At 54.1% G+C, this 19,876-nt stretch overlaps 2 protein-coding genes across 9 annotated transcripts in view; one reads left to right on the top strand and one right to left on the bottom strand.

The window, feature by feature from the left end:
• LOC119108627 (1-phosphatidylinositol 4,5-bisphosphate phosphodiesterase eta-2) overlaps positions 1 to 11,065 on the bottom strand; it is a 32,308-nt gene extending 21,243 nt beyond the window's left edge. Inside the window, exons 1-2 of one of the 8 annotated variants that reach the window (XM_037232230.1) lie at positions 11,021 to 11,065; positions 8,572 to 8,684 (exon numbers count right to left, since the gene is read on the bottom strand). In XM_037232230.1, the coding sequence (XP_037088125.1) occupies positions 8,572 to 8,632 (61 nt within the window). In that variant the 5' untranslated portion in view covers positions 8,633 to 8,684; positions 11,021 to 11,065. Of the gene's footprint in view, positions 1 to 1,764; positions 2,023 to 8,054; positions 8,205 to 8,571; positions 8,685 to 10,836; positions 10,858 to 11,020 lie in introns of those variants that run through there. The other 7 variants (XM_037232231.1, XM_037232232.1, XM_037232229.1 and 4 more) reach the window with 7 other exon arrangements.
• A 649-nt stretch (positions 11,066 to 11,714) lies between these two features.
• Positions 11,715 to 18,136, top strand: LOC119108299 (DNA polymerase kappa). Its single transcript, XM_037231875.1, has 8 exons — positions 11,715 to 11,751; positions 12,836 to 13,001; positions 13,545 to 13,685; positions 14,164 to 14,279; positions 15,749 to 15,937; positions 16,490 to 16,668; positions 16,933 to 17,710; positions 18,112 to 18,136. The coding sequence occupies exons 2-8, from the start codon at positions 12,894 to 12,896 to the stop codon at positions 18,134 to 18,136; spliced, it is 1,536 nt and encodes a 511-aa protein (XP_037087770.1). The 5' UTR covers positions 11,715 to 11,751; positions 12,836 to 12,893.
• The last annotated feature ends 1,740 nt before the right edge of the window (positions 18,137 to 19,876 follow it).

The raw sequence follows: 19,876 nt of genomic DNA, 5'->3' as shown, positions 1-19,876 counted from the left end.
TCCTTGGTCAGCGGCGCCGGGGCCACGTCTGATGCTGTATTAGTAGCGGTATGGTAGCTTGCGTCGCGCGCGAATTCATTGACAGAAAATACTGAATGGCCACATGCAGAAAAAGTCAGCAATGTGTAATCGTGGATTGGGTGTGGGGGGAGGGGGGTAGGCTTCGGATCATGGATGCCAGCAAAACGAGAGGGAAGCCATAGAGGGGGAATGTCCCATAAAAGGATCGAAGGCCACTGCGGCCCATGCTTGCAACTCACTGTCCTGGTATGCGGAAAGGACTGCTTTCCTGTCGGACATATTTTTACAGCTGCCACTTCAACACCCAATTAAAACTGACCATCCAATTAATCAATATCGGTATCTCAAGCAGGAGGGCCTAAAGTTATATCGCAAGAATAGGTTGGGTCTGCAGGTCTTCACGAGAGGAATTTTGTCTGTCCAGTTTCCTCGCCACGCGTGGGGCTGGAGCCACGCCCGCCAGCTACCCATGCGTTATCGGTCCTAATTACCCGGCGCCCACAGGTAACATATTAGTCGAGACAATCCGCAAATAACGAGCCATTACGAAGACTTGGCGCTGAAGCTTACTGTTTACGGCGATCAATGCAAGACGTGTCCACACAGCCCGTTATGACTCAAAGAAAGTCACTAATATTCGGTTACGCATCTCGAGGCATGCATCTGACGTTCCTGACACTGCTGCTAGTACCCACACCCACACAATTTATGTTCCCAAGATGTATACCCAAACCAGCCTTCATTCGTTCAACACCGGCGTCCAGGAGTTTAACCTGCCCACTGGGGTCTCTGGCTGCACCACACATCCCACTAAACCGTGCTTTGCTCGGCAGACGGGCCGGCCCCGGCCGAGCCCTCGCGTCCGGTCCGCTAGCGCCTGCCGCACACGGAGCACCAGTACTCGGAAGGGCCGACCACTCCGAGCCACTGCGCACGTCACCGCACGGTCACGACGCCAGACGTCACGAACATCCGGACAGCGAATACACCACTACAGAGCGGGTGTGCACCTGTGTGACGACGTCGCGTGTTCCCCTCCCTCCCCGTCTCGCCCATTTTCCGCCCACCCCGCACCCGCCCCTTCGCAGACTGGCCCAGCTTGGACGCTGAACCCGCCCGAGCGAATCGATCAGCCCTTCGTAATTCGCGGAGCGCGGTGCGGGCCGTGACCCGGCGCCCCGGGGCGTAACGTGCGGCTGGCATGGACCTGTCAACGAGCGCAGCCTGTTGCAGCCGCTGCGCTGGCCTTGGCCGCCAGCTCATGACAGCCGGAATCACCCTCGTGAAGACAGGCGTCCGTCTTGCATGAACCGGCCCCGGACGCCCATCGCGGCCGTGGGCCGCCCACCGGCAGGTGGGACGAGGGGGATGCTACCTCGCGCCAGCACGCGGTTGGCGCAGAATAGCCGACTAGACCGATCACTCCAGCAGCGTTCAAACACCGGACTCCGCTCGCCGCGGCGATTCCGGCTCGGCGGCAGCGTGTGGTCGGCATCGAACCGGCCGGAGCACCGCGTCTTCAGGTCACCGGACAGCCGTGGGGTCGGGCCGGGCCGGGCTGGTGGGCGCGGCGAGGCGGGGCGCCGGCCGGCTGGCAGGTCGCCATCGGGCAGTCCGGAGCGGCGGCCGCTCCAACGCCGCGCCCGCAGCGCGGGGCCGGGCACCCCTCTCCCGCGCGCGGCCCCGGACAGCCCCATGAACAAAGGGGCGGGCACGCCGCAGCTCCTCCCCGCCGACACTCACCCTGAGACTCGTGCTCCCTCTCGGCGCGCCGCACAGTGGCGTTGTGCGCCTTCAGCTCGTCCGCCAGCGTGTACGAGCGCTGCCTGAGCGAGCTTTTGGCGCAGCCCATGACGCCGCCCGCCCCGTGACCTCTAGCCGGCCCGCCCGCCGTGTGACAGACGGGGAAGCTCACGCCACACGGCTCACGCGGTACCGCACGACTCACGCGGCGACTGACGCCGGCACTCCCGCCGCACGCGTCGATACTCGACTGCGGCGGGTGGCGGGCGCCCAAACTCCACGCCCCGCTGTGACGTCACCAGCGTGCAATGCAGGCGCCGGAGTCGACCAAACGAGCCCGGCCATCCGCCAACGCCGCAACCGTGGGCGGCAGGGCGCGGCGTTGACGGATGCTCCTTCTCCGCCCGGCGGCCTTGAACGCGGCGTAAATGCGGGCGAGTGGGCGGGCGGGGCGGCAGAGGGAATAGATATTCACGATTCCGATTCCGCTAGTGGTCTACCTGCTATTCAAGTCAGAAAATAACGAATTTCGTCCCAGGAAAGGCCCGGCCCAACAATATGGAGAGCATAAAACCAGAGGGCGTACATGGCACCGACGACCAGGGGAGGCGCAGCAGTGGGGAGGAAGAGGGGCAGAGGGGGTGGGTACCTCCCCCCCGCCGGGCAGACGGGCGGAGGCGAGAGGATCTTTTTTGCCACCTCAAATTTTTGTAGATCCCTTTTGCCCAAACTTAAGATTTTGTAGCTACAAATATGCTGCCAAAATGCAGGCCAATGGGGCTAAAATAGCTGTGCGAGGTGATGCTAAATCAGGATCAGAAGGCGCTTTTCTGCATCAAGAATCCCATTTTCTGGCTCTGAAGCCCCGCTAGGAACTACGAGTCCCTTGCTTTGGATAAGAATCACCCACTTTACATGGGGAGGCCCCCATTCTAGACCAGGGGACCGCCTCTCATGTGCCAGAAAGCCGCTGCTCCGTATCAGGATGCACTGTGTTGGGAAAGCGAGGCCCTTTGTCGGATTTGGAGGCCACCTTTGTGGATCGGCAGGATCCTGTTCTGAATTAGGAAACTCTCCCATGCCTTAGAAGGCGTGGTTACGGAAAAGAGGTCCCTGTCTCGAGATAGGTGGGCTCTTTGTTGAATCCTGTAATGTCCCTTAATGAATAAGAAGGGGGGGGGGGATTTTGGAGACTTTTCCACTCCTCAGCATCTTGTTTACTATGTTGCAATTGCTGCAATTCACAAGGATATGATACATATGACTCTTTATGAGGTTACGTGCCCTATCCCTTGAATATGACAGCACAATAACGCCCAGGAGCCCCCCCCCCCCCCCTGTGAGGAGACCCCGTTTTGTCCAGGACACTCTTCGAAAAGGCTGTCCCACCCGAACTAACTCGGGGGGCCGCCAGGTGAGGGTACGGATATGGGTTAGATGAGAGTTCGTCTTGAGAGAACCGTAAAACCACTAGGTTCGGCCGTCAGCACAGCCAGCTAAAGACAGCCTTTCGGTTAAACCTAATGCAGAGCTAAAAAGAAAGTCACTATCAGAGCGTGATGCGAATCAACCGATCAGATGCAAACGAAAGGGTTAGCCGCCTTGTGCCCCGCCCCACGTCCTTGGACGCATGGGACGAGCGGGTCGTCAACGGACGTTACCGTCAGTTGCCAGGGTCGGGTCCTCAGCTGTTAGCATTGCCTGATTGTCAGTTGTAAGCATTGCCTGATTGTCAGTTGTTAGCATCTGGCTGATGCCGAAAAGCCATGCTTACGGAGCCCGACATCTTCGACGGCCGATACCAATGGGTTTGATCTATGCGCTGATATAAACATTGCTGAAGGATGGACTGGCTATGCGTTCGATTCCAGTCAGGCTTCCGCAATTCCGATCGACGATCATCAACGAACTTGCCAGAATTACACGGGCTTTGACAACTGTGACCAGTGTTACGGACGAACGCAGCTATTCTGATAGCTAACAGGCATATTTCACCTTCGTCACGCTAAACAGGCTAAGCGTCTCTGTAGACCGCATGGCCTACAACGTCGTCAGGTTTAGGCCACGCATGTTGTGTTCGGGACGGCTCTCAATATTATTTTAAAGGGAACGCGAGGCATGCCGTCGCGCAGCTTCTTATGGAGCGCCAGCAGCTGCATTGGTCATTAATATATCAGGGCTCAGGGCCCATGGCGCAACTGGGATTCGAACCCGGGCCACATACGTGGGAGTCTCCGAGATGTTAACATTGGCCCCTTTCCATGCGATCACTAGCACACCTATGGGCCGAAGAGTTTTGTGATCCATTAGTGAGTTCCGTGGACAGTACATTCATCCACGACGTACAGCTGCTCTTCCGTTTCTACCTGCTCGAGTTGTTGAAATGTGACTCCAAGTATTAAAACTCCTCAAAACGGGACCCATGGTTGGCGCACGGAAGCATGCACCGGTCTGCACACGTAGACCCACGCTTTTCCCGTTACGATTTTCCGTTTTCTCCTCCATTAGTTTCTTTTGGTTCCGTGTGGCTGAGACCGCCCGGTCGGTGAGATCTGCCCCGGTTCCGTTTTTCAGCTGTCTAGCAATTTGAAAATATTTCCTTACTCGAGAGGGGAGGCGGCATTGTGGTGGGAGTGCGATGTTGTTTCTTGATGTCGGAAACTGCGTGGATCTGTGACCAGTGGCTGCAAAGATACCAGCTTCTCGAATGCGTGAAGGCTGCGCCGGGCCTCTCCAGCCGAAACAATCGATCACAGTACAAGCTACATTGCAAATATACCAGCAAACATACCAGCTTCTCGAACGCGAAAAACCCGGGACGGGCCTTTCAACCCGAAACAATTCACATTTCAAGTTGCATTCCCTCGGCCTGCTCGCGCGTGCACAGAACACGCGGAATCAAGTCACAACAAACGCCCAGCGGCCCCAGGCAGACTTCCCTCGCACGCAAGCGGTGCCGGGCCAGTTGCAGCTGCAGGAAGGGCCGCCCAGGAGCGCTGCCAGGCCACTGCAAGCCCGACATGTGGCCAGGGCGGCCTAAAGAGTAGTAGCAGGGTAGCCTCAGGAGTGTGACGGGCATGCTTCTCCCGGAGGCCAGGTGGCCCCACGCACGAAGATGTACCCCAGCGGCCCCGCGCATCCTCCGGCAGCCGGATCGGCCGGGCCTCAGACAGCCTAACAGGCCGCAGGCCGTGTGGCCTAGCAGAGTGTGGCCGTGCAGGCCTGTGTGGCCGTGCCTAAGTGTGGCCGTGCAGGCCTAACAGACCGTAACAGGCACCGCTGCACACTCGCGTTGGTTGGATGAGTTGAACGGCAAACAGCTGCGGAGAACACGATGGCGCTGGCCACGCGTAGGCTCAAGTGGATGACAGTTGCTGTACTCTAAGCCGTTGTTAGAAGTGTACCGGGTATGGAGACGCTCACAGATGTGAACACAACCTTACTGAATAAAGCCACTCGTCCGACCAGACGACACTGCAGGGGGAGCTGAGTTTGATGATGGGTTATTCGCAAAGCCTTACTTGGGGTGATCGAACAATATTTCAGAAAGAGCCCGAAATATCACGAAGCATAACGTTCAGGCTGTCTTAGGTAACCATTTTCGTACCCAATACAGCTTTATCCGAATTTCCAGATGATTCTCGCACAACCTTATGGCGACAAGCGGTCCACCGAGCGCGGCCCGGTCACCGGGACCGGGCCAGCTTGCCGCGGCCGGGCCGGCCGCCCAGCGATGACAAACAACAGGACGGCCGCGCGCCGAGCGGCAGTCCCTGCACGCCCCTCCGTACTGCGTGCGGCCGCGGCACGCCGCGAGCACAACACGCACGTGAGGCCGAGTAAGCGCGCCAACGCCGTTTCGATCGAACCCACGACCACCGCCGGGAGCGCCGTCCGTTCAATCATCCCGTGTTGGTTTGCACAGCGGGCATGGAGCGTGACCATGCCGCGACCTATGGCATCTGGTGCGGACGCAGTCCGTCTTACGCAGGTGTCGACCGTCCATGTTAACCGCCATCAGTCCACCAGAAATCACAGCCAGGGTCGTCACGTCCCCCTTACCAAATTTATGGCATGCATTGATACGTGCATTAGTCACGTGCATACGTCACTAAATGTTGACAGCTGAAAATTCCAGGCACCTACAAATGCACTGATTGGGAACATGCCATGTCGTTTTGCGATACGCTGGTAGTTGTGCGCGCCCACAGCACACTGAACTCGGCTTTTCGGCGCAAATGTTTGAGTCGTGCCAACCCCATTGTGAAGTCTTGCACACAGCCCTAATCACAGCCGTAAGGAGCGTTAACACCATCCGCATACACGCTTGCTGTCGTGTTTGTCAGCAGCCGGTGCTATTTTATCGGAGTGGAACCCACACGTTATTTCGGCAGCAGCGATTCGCACGCAGCCTCGGCTCTCCAGCGAATTTACGTAGCAAGATAGCAGACTGGATAATCGTTGGAGGGCAACTAGCAATCTGTTGACCATTCCACGGCGCATACATCTGCCATCCTACGAAGCGTATTGCGTAGTGTGTTGATGAAATGAGAACCTATCCATCATAGGGAGGTGCTCCGCCCTGAGCCATATCGTCTCCATCGGAGATAGGCAGACATCTGGGTTTCTGAGACGATTACAAGGTTGCATGTGCATAGCGACATGCATATGCACCCTTACAAATGAACTACTGCAAATTTTATACGGTAGCTCACATGCCAGCGTTTTTTTCAGCATTGCTGTGGAGACTGGCCCGAAACTCGGCTACAACGTACCCACAGCTTTTCACTATCGCATATCTTGAAACACTATCAGCTCGCAGACCACGACATAAAGCGGAACAAAGGAACTGCCCAGTCCGTGGAGACGCAAGTTCCACGCCCCAAAGTCGCCGCCTGCATGCTACCGGAATCACCGAATCCGTTTGATACCGGAGCCAACGCATCGATCAGCGGTGGTCGAAGCTTCGCCGACCGCAGCTGAGTTCCAACAACAACTGCGTACGGCCGACGGTCGGCGATCGTTATCGGAGGATGGCGACGCCGGCTCCTGACCAGGAGCGTGCGACCGGTTGATGCAACGGTCAGAGGGAGTCACCGAGGCGGCCAAGATGGCGGCCGAGGCGGTCGGAAAGCGATGCAGGCGGCTGGCTGTTACCAGATCTGAGTGCGGCTGGCTGACGATGCCTCACAACACAAATAGCACCAGAAGGCGCAGATAACGCATGAGTGGGATGCTTTCCAGGTACCAACGGCTTCCAAAGACCACGCGTTCCCAACTGGCAACGCCATCTGCCGGAAATACCGCTAGTTGACGCGGTCTGGCAAACTGGCGTGGCCGATCCTAACTGATCAGCGGAGGACGCGCACGAAGGCAGCAGACGCTGTGCAGCGATCTCACCTTCCGGACTATGGACAAGGTGAACAGCCCACTCAGGATGTCGCCAGCAATCATATCTTTCATCATAATATTGATCTCAGTCATATCAATCACCGATAACTCGCTCAGCACTGACGTCAGTATCAGCAGCAACAGACCCGGCCGGGCGCAGCTGACCGTACCGGCTCTCTACTGCTGCGCAACGCGGGTTCAGAGGGCCGACGACAGACGGAGCGGACACTCGCCCCGACCTGGACAGTACGGGGTCTCCTGTGGTCGCGCACTCCACCGCTCTCCATGTGCTGAACGACCAGCGTCGAGTTCCGCCACAACAGGACGGGCCAAATCAGACGAGCTCAGCGGCATGCGATCCGACTTAGCCCGAGCTCGAATCGCGCCAGACAGCCGCCATCGGCCCAACAATGACTGGGGGTTAGACAAACAGTCAACCATGGCCCGACGTCCCTGGCATGCGCCCCAATCGAGCCCGTGTTACACCAGGCAAAGCAGCTGCCAATCAGCCCTCCCAACAACGGGTTGGAAACGCGCAGGAGACCCAGGCCCTTCGCGCGGTGTCTCTTGGTTTGACTCGCGGCCGGTCGGACGCGGACAGTGCCATTCCGGGGCCGCAGTGTTGGCACACGACCACGGCTGTGACTCCAGCCGAGGACGGCGACCGATAGCTTTCACAATCCCCCCCCCCCCCCCCCCCCCCCCCACACCACCAATGCAGCTTCACCTACGGCGCGACGCCTGGCATCGTCCTCCAGCGCACAGAGGAGCGGGAGGTACACAGCCCGTCGGCATCGCAGCCGTACCACCATGCCGGAGCGGCCCAGCATGCTCCAGACCCATCTCAGGCCCCCTCACGCGGGCCGTCGTGCCTTGGTCCGCACCGCGCCGCCACCTACCGATCTGCCAGCTGTTGTAGAAGTTGGCAAAGTTCATGGAGCGCCGTTCCTCCTCGGGATCATCGAAGTCGGAGAGCGTGGGCCGGCGGCGCCGCTTCATCGACGAGCGCAGGGCATTCAGCATGACGGCGCGGTGGCGGTCGGCGGCGACGCGCGCACCACTGAGGACGCGGCCCGCCGCCTGTGGCCGGCCGCGGCCCTGGCTCGCCTATCGCGCCGCGCGATAGCCGGCCCGACGGCACACCCAGCGCCCATCACCCGAGCGCATCCACGTCAGAGGTCGCGGACACCCCCGCCCGCGGCCGCGCACACCCCTGCCCACGGCCGCTGACAGGATGTCCGTAAGGGGTCGCGGATACTCCCTGTCCGCGGCTGCTACGGGGATGCGTCGGCCGGTGGGGGGGGGGGGGGGGAGGAATAGCTTTGTGTGAGGTGGGTCCGAACCCGAAACATGTACGGCGAAAGCTTGGAACAAACGCCGTAGGATAAGGGACAGCGCGGCAGACACCGGACTTACCAATGACGTATTCTTGTACCGCATCTAACGCAGGGTATATGGGGGAAGACTTTTCGCTCATGGTTCGATTCCTCCGCCAGCTGCTCCGCGGCAAATGCCAGTGGCGGTAAATGCTGAAACACATCACATGTAGTGACTTAGTAGTAACAAGCCTCACCACGTGTGCATTTTGATCGCAAAAGAACACATGCTCAGACAGCTGCCACACTCGGAATTCAACACGCCAGCACACAGCTTCATATTCATCAAAATAAAGCCTGTGGCTTCAATGTTGAAACACCCATAATTGAAGACAAAAGTGTGTTATTCATCAATGACTTACTATCTAATACACATATCTTGAAAATTGACAATCGTGATTCAACCTTCTCAGCGATGAACATGAGAAGGCTGTCCCTTTTCTGGATGACCACAATAATGCAATATGTAAAACCATTTACCATTTAATTACCAACAACCATTCAGGTCGCGCAGCCGCCCTAAAAGTCAAGTAATGTCAGAGAGCAGGATGAACCATGCTGAGCAGGCATGTTTAACTTTTGCCACCAAATTCTGTCATTTATGTGTTCAAAAGCTTTAGATTAATTTTTTCTTAAAGGTACTAGGGAATATGAATTCATGTATCCTGGGGAGACAACTTTTTTAATTTGAGGAATATCTTAATTTAAACAGAAGTTTCTGAGCCCAGGTGACCAATAATATGAGAAAATAAACACTGCAGCACTATACAACATAATGTTATTAACTAAAATATTACCACTCAACTATATAGTTCCTTACTTAGCACAAATATACAATCATAAAATGCATCTCTTCAACTCATATTCTAAAGGGTGAATCAGTTTCCCACCATTGTTTAAAAATAACTTCGAAGAATATCACAATCCACATGACATTCATGGTAACTGGCATCACACCAACTCCTCCAAATATACAGCTGACACTCAGAGTCCACACCACAAACCTTACATGTTTTTCCAAAGTCAAACCATGTCAGTGTAGCAGCAAGATTGGAGAAACAATTTGAGTGCATATACATGGTAATTCCTTACTCAGGGATTGGTGCAAGGTGATCACCAATGTCAGCCACGCAATGCCAATGTTTCAAGAAATCATGACACTGTGAAGGCAATTTAAGGAAAAACACCTTGTTGACAACACATTGTGTGCAAAATACCTTGTGTGCAAATATAGAGAAAAATCAGCACAGGTTAGAGTATGGCAACGTTATCTGGGGCCCGTTCGGCAAACTGGACCAAAAACGGCTGGAACGAGTTCAGCGACGCTACCCTGAGAGGCTCAGACTCCTTCAGCTGCCCTCACTGTACTATCGTCGTCGCAGGGGAGACATGGTAACAGTGTACCAGCTATTTCATGAAGGCATGTCGCTATGGAAGAGGAGTTCCTGACAAGGCACAACTCGGAGGTGACGAGAGGACACCAATAGAAGCTCAGAAAACCTCGAGCTAGGACTCTCGTCCGTCGCAACTTGTTCAGCACGCGGGTTGTCAACGACTGGAACCTCTTCCGCACCCGGTCGTGTCGGTGTCGTCGACCTCAGTTGAACAGTTCAAGGCTAGGCTTGATATGCACTGGGCTGACATCATGTATGATGTCCCACACTGAATATTCCCATAATTTGAGACTGTTTGGTTACCGGACCGGGAGCCTGACAAGACCGGGACCTACAGGCCTAGTGGCCTCTTACAATTCCCGATCACCATAAGGTAAGGTAAGGTAAGGTAGGTTGGCCTAGCCTGACCTTGGTGCATGTGAGCTCAGGATTTAGCACACAAATCCAAGCATCCAGAGCAGCATGTGGATTTTTAGCAGACTGGCTGGGATGAAAAACTTAAGCTGGCAACACAATACTTGCAAGACATGCAAAAACCATCAATTGTGTGAGATCATCATAATTATGTCTGACACACGTGATGACGCAATACTGGTAGTGTGATAAAATAACTGTAGGTTTTGTATTCTCTGAAATAGCTATCTCATGCAAATTGGCATGTTGAAGGCATTTCTGAAACTCAGTTCATACACCCACATGCAGGATTCCAGTGCCAAGCCTGAATGACTCAAGAGGCACCATTTTAAAGCACAAAAGAGCATGCCAATGTATTTGAATGAATAGTTCACCACAATCATAGACCTAAAAATACATCACTTGAGTCAACCAGTAATCTTAGCTGCTATCTAAATGATCCAATCTCACAAACCCAAATATACATCTTCTTCATGCTCCGACCACACCCTACCGACCTCCGCGTCCGAAAGTCTATGTTCGTTAGGCACCCAGCCGGCTGTTTTCAAGCCCAGATAAGATACTACTGAGAGACATGGTTCTGAACTTGCGTGTACGACAAGGAAGTATCAGGCGAAAATCAAAAGCAAGACGCATACGAGCATCACGCGTACAAATTCCCCTAGATGCCTCACTCATTACCCCTTCGCACCGTTCCTTTATCCCTCCTTCCACGCCCCTCGCCCCACTCGCCACTGCAACAGTTAGTAAACATTAGTTGCAATTGATACAAGTGCGCCACTTACCCTCCATATGAGAATGGCCAACTCTAAGCAAGTTAGATGGAATGGAAAAATTACCTAATAACACGATTTCACTACAGGCAGCTACGATGTAAATATATTTTAAATTTTTGACACGGACATAGATAGCGGACAGCAGAATAAAACATTACAATTTTTTCTCTTTCACTCTCAACATTCCGGCATACTTCACGTGAAGATAAAGGGCTGCAAATCATCGTCTGCATGCTGGTAATTTGGCAACTCTTTTTATGGAGCTCAGCGAAGGTGCCGAGAACTTTGTTGCTGTTGGCGCGTAACGCGGTCTGCCACTGTTGGATCTCGGGTTTTGTGTTCTTTTGCATTGTGTTTGTAGCAGTTGCAGATTGCATCGGGAGAACGCCGTTTAGTATGTGAGGTGGTTGGTTCCACTCGTTACTCACTTCTTAGTTTCACTTGTTCCTTATGTAGCCTTGTTCCACTTTTTGTAGCCTGGCCAAACCTGGTGTTTACTCCATAAGTCAGCGGTTTTTCATCTAAGAGTCTCTTTTCTAGCTATTTCTAATGCTGAATTCGATCCACCGCGGATCGATCCCCGTTCGACAAGCTGGCGATTTTGCTGCTAGTGATGAACAAGCAAGCTAGGCTTGGGTATGTCGATTCCTTAAAGATAAATGAGAAAAGGGACCTGCATTTAGCAAAGAAAGTTAGGCTGTCATGCACCCTATATTGTCTACTCGTAACAGTCAAGATGTTCTTGTCATCTGGCAGTCTTTAACTGCTGTTGGTATCTGAGCAGTTCAAATAGCATGCATGCACAGTGCACACTCTTTAAAAGCACCTTTCCTTCCCCCCTCGGGTGCTGGTAGTGTAGTGGTTAGCGTGTCTGCGTTGGTTGCTGGGCGTCTGGGAAACCAGGGGTACAGGGTTTGATTCCCCGCGGTGCCCGCCCTTCCTGCCAGGGTGAGAGGCAGGCGACGCTGTATAGCCTCGGTAGCTGAGTGTGTTGTAAAGCCCCAATCGCACATCCACGCTCCCTTCCCCCTCGCCATCACAGAAAATCCAAGTATATTTAAGTGCCAAGTAATTTGTCTCAGTGGTTTTGGAGCTTAACCAGAGAAAATTCTAACACCTGATTAAGCCTAGTAATTTTGCCTCCACTCATCTGTGGTTTAATTTGTACCCTAGGTAACTTCCTAGTTTTAATTTCCTCAAGGTTTGGTTATATAAAATCTAATGCTTATGTTTGAAGTAATCAGTGTTAGGTCTGCAAAAAATCATCTAATACATGGGACAGCTAGGGAACATTGGTGTGCTTGACCTTATCCTCAAAACACAAAGCCAGGCCAAGCCAATTGTGCTAAATTTTTGAATTGTTTTTTTTTGTGAAAACATTTTTTGTCTGTTTGCTTGAAATCATATTTTCAATATCTGACCTTGAAACATTGGCTTTCTATGCATAAAAATTGATGGCACTGTGGACCAAACACTGGGCTCCCAAAATTGCAGCACACATGTGCTGAAATTCCTGCTGGGATGTTGGACTACACTGCTATGCTGGCTATGCTGATGCTGGCTACACTGGACAAATATGCTGAGCATAACATGCGTTTTATGCAGTCGAGAACAGTGTGAGGTTGCCATCAGAAGATGTATTACATGATTTACACTGATTTCCTTGTGGAGTTGTTAGTAACAGATGCATGCCATTACTTTCATTGATTTGCCTGTTCAGTTTCAGATAACCTTACAACGTGTTGCTGCATGCTAGGCACCAGCACCTAGCTAGCAAGATGGCATCAGATGGTCTGCCATCCAGTGGGAGGAGCCAGCTGGCTACTATGAAGCTCAATGATTCGAAAGCTGGCATGGAAGGGTTAGACACAGATAAAATCAATCAGGTAGAGCATTGTTATACCCCATAATTTTCATAGTCATTTAACTGTGTAGCTGAATTTTTCGTTTGTGCTATCTCAACTGAATTGATAACTAGTGACATTTGCTTTTTGATTGGTGAAAATGTGTTGTATGTGAAGGCTCATATAGTAAGGTTTGTCCAGATGGCTAAATTGGTTTGAGTGCCTGCTTCCCAATTCACCCATGGGTGATGGGGTGAGTTTGAGTCCCTTTGGGAGCTCACTATTTGTCCTTGATAGGTATGGACTACTGCCAAGGTAGCCTGGCAATGAAGGTCAGATGGCTTCAGAGGGCAGGATGGACCCTGCCAAGCATTGCGACAGGTGAAGCTTTCACCACCAAATTGCGCCGTTGACCCGGAATTGCGTGAGGGTATGGTAGGGGTCAGGGTTCACATGATCACTGCTTTGTGTGAGTTCTGATCCCAGAAATCCATTCATTCAAAAGATTTAGAGTTAATTTGAAAATAAAAAATTGAATCACCACTGAGATCTCAACTGGCCTTTCATCTATCTCGTATGTTGCAGATTATTGAAGAGGCTTCAAGAGGGTCAAAGTTTTATGCTCACAAAAAGCAACGACAAGAAAAAATTGATGAGAGGATCAAGCATATGCTGGAACTTAAGTCCACCTTCACCCCGAACCAGATCGCCAGGGCTGAGTTGCAGGTGCCTGGCGCAGGATGATAGGAGGCGTCAATGCGCGACTGTTTTCAGGTCCCAATCAATAGCACTGATCTGAGGACTTGGAGCATTGTCGGTTGGTTGATGTGAGGCTGTTTCAGTATCACATGTCTGGACAAATCTGTTTTTGAAAACGATTGGTGAGTGTATGACAAATGAATCTAACATGCTTGGAATCTGTCAAAAATTAGTACCGTGGCAGATAAAATAATATGCATTGCTTGCTTGTATGGTGCCTGGTCACAAATGTAAGCTGAGGTGGGGTCATGCATGTTTCAGCAAGTTGTTATTTAATCAATGTTAACATTGATTATTCAACCTTTTGCTCGGAGAAGTTGAGTACTCAGGGAAGCATGTCCAGCAGATAGTAAAACTACACATCATTTAACAAACCAGCCATAGACAGTGTGAGCTACATTGAAACCTCAGAGGGAGAGTCTACAGCACCGCACCATTGCCACAGATGGACGAGCTAACAGCCCAGCTGGAGCTGAAGCGGGACCTGAGCAGGTTCATTGTGCACGTCGACATGGACGCGTTCTACGCCGCAGTCGAGATGCGGGACAGGCCAGAGCTTCGGTGCGTCTCTCGCTGGATGTGGGGGTGAAGGGCCGGGGCTTCGGTGCGTCTCTCGCTGGGTGTGGGGGTGAAGGGCCAGAGCTTCGGTGCGTCTCTCGTTAGGTGTGGGGGTGAAGGACCCATAGCTTCGGTTCGCCTCTCGCTAGGTGTTGAGTGAAGGACCAGAGCTGCGGCGCGTCTCTCGCTTGGTGTGGGGATGAAGGGCCAGAGCTGCGGTGCTTCTCTCGTTAGGTGTGGGGGTGAAGGGCCAGAGCTGCGGTGCGTCTCTCGCTGGATGTGGGGGTGATGGGCCAGAGCTGCGGTGCGTCTCTCGTTAGGTGTGGGGGTGAAGGGCCAGAGCTGCGGTGCGTCTCTCGCAGGATGTGGGGGTGAAGGGCCAGAGCTGCGGTGCGTCTCTCGTTAGGTGTGGGGGTGAAGGGCCAGAGCTGCGGTGCGTCTCTCGCAGGATGTGGGGGTGAAGGGCCAGCGCTGCAGTGCGTCTCTCGTTAGGTGTGGGGGTGAAGGGCCAGAGCTGCGGTGCGTCTCTCGTTAGGTGTGGGGGTGAACGGCCAGAGCTGTGGTGCGTCTCTCGTTAGGTGTGGGGGTGAAGGGCCAGAGCTGTGGTGCGTCTCTCGTTAGGTGTGGGGGTGAAGGGCCAGAGCTGCGGTGCGTCTCTCGCTGGGTGCGGGGGTGAAGGACCCAGAGCTTCGGTTCGTCTCTCGCTGGGTGCGGGGGTGAAGGGCCAGAGCTTCGGTGCGTCTCTCGTTAGGTGTGGGGGTGAAGGACCCAGAGCTTCGGTTCGTCTCTCGCTAGGTGTTGAGTGAAGGACCAGAGCTGCGGCGCGTCTCTCGCTGGGTGTGGGGATGAAGGGTTAGAGCTGTGGTGCGTCCCTCGCTGGGTGTGGGGGTGAAGGGCCAGAGCTGTGGTGCGTCTCTCGTTAGGTGCGGGGGTGAAGGGCCAGAGCTGCGGTGCGTCTCTCGCTAGCTGTGGGGGTGAAGGGCCAGAGCTGCGGTGCGTCTCTCGCTGGATGTGGGGGCGATGGGCCAGAGCTGCGGTGCGTCTCTCTCTCTGGATGTGGGGGGTGAAGGGTGCGGTTCGTCTCTCGCTAGGTGTTTGGTGAAGGGCCCAGAGCTGTGGTGCGTCTTTCGCTGGGTATGGGGATGGAGAGCTGCGGTGGCGCCCCTGTAGAGGAACACCGCGCGCTGCACGTATCACGTGTCCGTGGTCGCCACGCGAGGGTGTAGTGTCTAACAACATTGTAGTTTACTAGTCATCATCTCATAGAGGAATTTGTGTTTCGCTGTGGACTTCGTACTTACAGAACTTGTTATTTGACGCTGAACCGTGCTACATGAAATCGGAGATGTCATCCAGCACTGGCTGTGTATGTTAACAGCAATGTGCTGTTACTCGCGCCACGGCCGTGGTTTGACCACACTGTGGAGGCTCTGGCGAGCCCAGATGACCAAGCGGTGCTCTGCCTGTCTCAGGGACGTACCAATGGCGGTGGGCGGCACGGGCATGCTGAGCACGTCCAACTACGCGGCTCGCAGGTTCGGGGTCCGCGCCGCCATGCCCGGCTTTATCGGGCGCAAACTGTGCCCCCACCTGGTCATCGTGCCCTGCAACTTCGACAAGTACCGGGCGGCCAGCGAACGGGTCCAGCAGGTGCTAGCCCGGTGAGTGGGCGCGGGATCACTCCCAGGGGTTTGCACTGTTTATGTCATTTGTGTGCGAAGTAAGTTACATTTTGCTCTCCTGGTTGACTTGCTGTGCTGCTCAATATGGATATTTTCCATAAACTAATGGTCGTGCTAGCTCACATTTCCCTGTTTTGGACAAAAATGTGTTGTGCAACGCATTAACATCCGGCAAATAATGGCAAGACTTAGGGTGCGGTGCATGGGAATAGCGCTGCCGGCCGTCAGCAGTGTCAGAGCATCGCTGTTACTCCTATGGTGAAAGCGAAGGCAGTTCAATTTGCTCAGCTGAGAGCGTAGACTGTGGCCATCACGGAAGGTGCAAACCACAGGCAGCCTATTAGGCTTAACATTTAAAAATAATTCCTGCCTGTTGTTCGCTTTTGATGGTGCTGCCTGGCGTCACGTGAACTGTTACGTTTGTCCATTTATTATGGCCGAGTTTGCGATATCGTCCAAAGGTGACCCCTCCCTTCGTCCTCCCTCCGACCTCCCCACGACCTCCCTCTGACCCCTGCCCGTTGTACGCAGATACGACCCAAACTTCTCCATGGGCTCGCTGGACGAGGCCTACCTGGACATCACGGAGAAGGTGCACTGCACGCTGTCGGCCGGCGAGTCGGAGGAGACTGAGGACGAGGCGGCCCAGCGACTGGTACACCAGCTGCGCGACGAGATCCGCCAGGAGACGCAGCTCACTGCCAGCGCAGGTGAGCACCTGCAGGGCGGGCGGGGCGGGGCGAGAGGTGCCAAGCGTGATGGCGAGCTGGTGATGAGGAGATGAGGAGGAAACGAGGGCTGGGGGATGTAACAGGTGAGTGAAAATAAGCGAATTGGCATAAGTAGGAATGACGTGCGCATAAACAGTCAGGGTCCCGTCCTATTCCTCCATGTGCATTTGGTCTGCCTCTACCGGAACCGAGCACTGGAACCGCTGAGCTCACCTCCTCCCCTCCTTCGCCCTCCGCCCGCAGGCATCGCGTGCAACGGCATGCTGGCCAAGATCTGCTCGGACCAGAACAAGCCAGACGGCCAGTTCTTCCTGGCGCGCGACCGGGACGTCATCCTGCGCTTCCTGGACACGCTGCCCGTGCGGAAGGTCTGCGGCATCGGCAACGTGTCCGCGCAGCAGCTGGCGGCGCTGGGCGTGACGCTGTGCGGCCAGCTGCGCGAGCAGCGCGGCCTGCTGCGTCTGCTCTTCTCGGAGAGCGCGCAAGGCTCCCTGCTGCGCGCCGGCCTGGGCGTGCGCGAGCCGGCGCCGGCCACCGACGACGGCCACCAGAAGTCGGTTAGCACGGAGACGACGTTTGCCGCCACGGCCGACGCGGCGTGGCTGACGGCGCTGGTGCGCGACCTCTGCCGCCAGCTGGCCGAAGACCTGCGCCGCAAGGGTTTGCGCGGCCGCACCGTCACGCTCAAGGTGAAGACGAGCACGTTCGCTCTGCGCACGCGCGCTGAGAGTCTGGCCACGCCCACGGCCGCGGCTGAGACGATGTTCGCGGCGGTGCGGCCGGCGCTGACGCGTGAGCTGGCGGCCGGCGAGCCGCTGCGTCTGCTGGGCGTGCGGCTGTCGGCGCTGGAGGAGGAGGGCACCGCCAGCTGCCGCCAGGTGACGCTGGCAGAGATGGCTGGCCGCGGCGCCACCGAGCACGTCTGCCCGCTGTGCGGCAGCCGCAGCGGCTCGCGGGCCGAACTCACCGCCCACGTGGACCGGTGCCTGCCGCCTGACGAGCACGCGGAGGCGCACCAGGAGTGGGGCGGTGCGGCGGCCGCGCTGCCCGACTCTGCGGCCGGGCTGGCGGCGACTGGCGCGCCCCCAAGCGGTGGTGAGAGCGGGGACGTCACTCGGGTGGCCCCTGACTGCAGCAGGGGTGGTCTGGTCCAGGAAGAAGCCGGCCAGGGCGCGGAAGCCGTCGCAGGTCAGTCAGCGGAATCCGTTGCAGTCCAATCAGCGGGAGCCGTTGCAGTCCAGCCAGCAGAAGCCGTCGCAGACCAGTCAGCGGGAGCCGTTGCAGTCCAGCCAGCAGAAGCCGTCGCAGGCCAAGTTATTGGAAGCCGTCGCAGACCAGTCAGCCGGAGCCGTTGCAGGCCAGTCAGCGGGAGCTGTCGCAGGCCAGTCAGCTGAGGCGGCCGTATGTCCTGTGTGCGCCCAGACGCTTCCCGACGCACTCGACCTAGTGAACCGTCACCTGGACGAGTGCCTGAACCAGCAGTTGCTCTTCAAGTTGACAGGTGGCGCGGAGGTGCGCGGAACGAAGCGCCCATTTGGTTCGTTGCCACCCCATCCTGCTAAGCATAAGAAGATAGAATCGTTCTTTAAGGCGAAACAGTGATTCTTAGAGTTCCTGTTGTCCAAACTTCCGGTGCATTGGAAAGCCATCATATGACGGCCACGAATGCCTATTTTATGAGAGGCGTTCCTGTGATTTTTTGTGCGTCATCGGGTCTCTGCTTGAATACGTGCGATCGCATGAAGCGCTTTTGCGAGGTGCTTCGTTAAATCGATTTTGTTGTGTGCAGCCTGCAACGGCGAACTGTCCACCATGGTGCCAAAGAGTACAGCCAATGTTGTTCTGAATTGTCCTGATGGGTTTCGCGTGATACGATAATGTGATGGGTTATTAAGAAACGACTCACTGACGGTAATACGTGTGCGGCTTTAGGCAGACGTTATAACGCCTTTTTAGCGTACGCTTCGATTAACATGTTTGCCGTTTCATAGCTGGCATGCACGGGAGGCGCTGTCAAGCTGTTGTCAACAAGAGACGCATAGTTTGCCATGTTAAGTTTTTCATTGGTGCAATTTGTGTATGGTATGGTCATCTTCACACAAATATAGCTAATTGTGAACACAAGACATCAAGTTGTCTGTAAGCAGAGTGCTCTGTATACACGTTGCTCTGTCCACCGCTGCTTTGTCCTAATTTATTTTTGAGGCTTCCATCAGCGAGTTTGCAGAATGCACAGAAATACTTGTCTCTCTTCTACCTTCCCTCCTTCCATAGCTATCGCCCTTTCTTCCTCCCTCCTTCACTCCCTCCCTTTATCTGCTTTTTCTTTTAATTTTGGAGAGAGAGAGAGAGAGAGAGAGAGAGAGAGAGAGAGAGAGAGAGAGAGAGAGAGAGAGAGAGAGAGAGAGAGAGAGAGATATATATATATATATATATATATATATATATATATATATGTACATATGTATATATGTATAGTATATGTGTATATATATATATACATGCATATATATATATATATATATATATATATATATATATATATATATATATATATATGTGCAAAATGTTGACGGTACACCATATAACTGGTATTTAACACATCGCCGTTTTCCCAGTATCTCCTTGTAGTTTTAAGGTCTTCAAGTTGCATACGAACGCTCAACTCGAAGTGCAAAAAAAAAGCTGAAGGCTTTTCTTACGTCAAGTATATCTTCTTATGTGTAGCTTCGATAAACCGGATGCATCTTTTCGTTCTGAGTCAATTTTCTTGTAATTGCCGATGCTCATGACAGCATTGAGAGCATCTATTGATAATTCATCGGTGTTCATATTGGCAACGCTACGTTACTTCTAGTAACGACTTCGGATATTTATATTTGCCACATTGCGTTATCTGTGAAATTTGTCGGAGTCAAATTATGTTGACTTAGTCAAGGCTTAACGCGGAAACAAGTTTAGCACGGGCAGGTATTTCTCTTCTGCCTATTTTGGATTTCGATGATTGTAACAGCATGCACGCAAAACAAACCTGTCTGGTACAAAATTACATGATAAGCATAGCAGTGAGCAGGAGCATAGTTCTGCGAAGTGAGTTGGGGTTGGGGGTGAGGGGAGGGTAGAACAGCGTTAATTGATGAACCCTACACTGAAATACACTACCAAGCGGGTTATTCCACAAATTTGG

Source organism: Pollicipes pollicipes, unplaced genomic scaffold (assembly GCF_011947565.3).
Source record: "Pollicipes pollicipes isolate AB1234 unplaced genomic scaffold, Ppol_2.1 Scaffold_6686;HRSCAF=7923_pilon_pilon_pilon, whole genome shotgun sequence".
Classification (NCBI taxonomy): Eukaryota; Metazoa; Arthropoda; class Thecostraca; order Pollicipedomorpha; family Pollicipedidae; genus Pollicipes; species Pollicipes pollicipes.
This window is presented reverse-complemented; position numbering and strand designations above follow the sequence as displayed.

What these genes read in the sequence shown, in the direction of transcription:
- LOC119108299 (XM_037231875.1), top strand. Translation starts at nt 12,894, where the DNA reads ATGGCATCAGATGGTCTGCCATCCAGTGGGAGGAGCCAGCTGGCTACT. An exon ending in TCGCCAGGGCTGAGTTGCAG is followed by an intron (nt 13,686 to 14,163) that starts GTGCCTGGCGCA and finishes CCATTGCCACAG; the next exon opens with ATGGACGAGCTAACAGCCCA. An exon ending in GCAGCTCACTGCCAGCGCAG is followed by an intron (nt 16,669 to 16,932) that starts GTGAGCACCTGC and finishes CTCCGCCCGCAG; the next exon opens with GCATCGCGTGCAACGGCATG.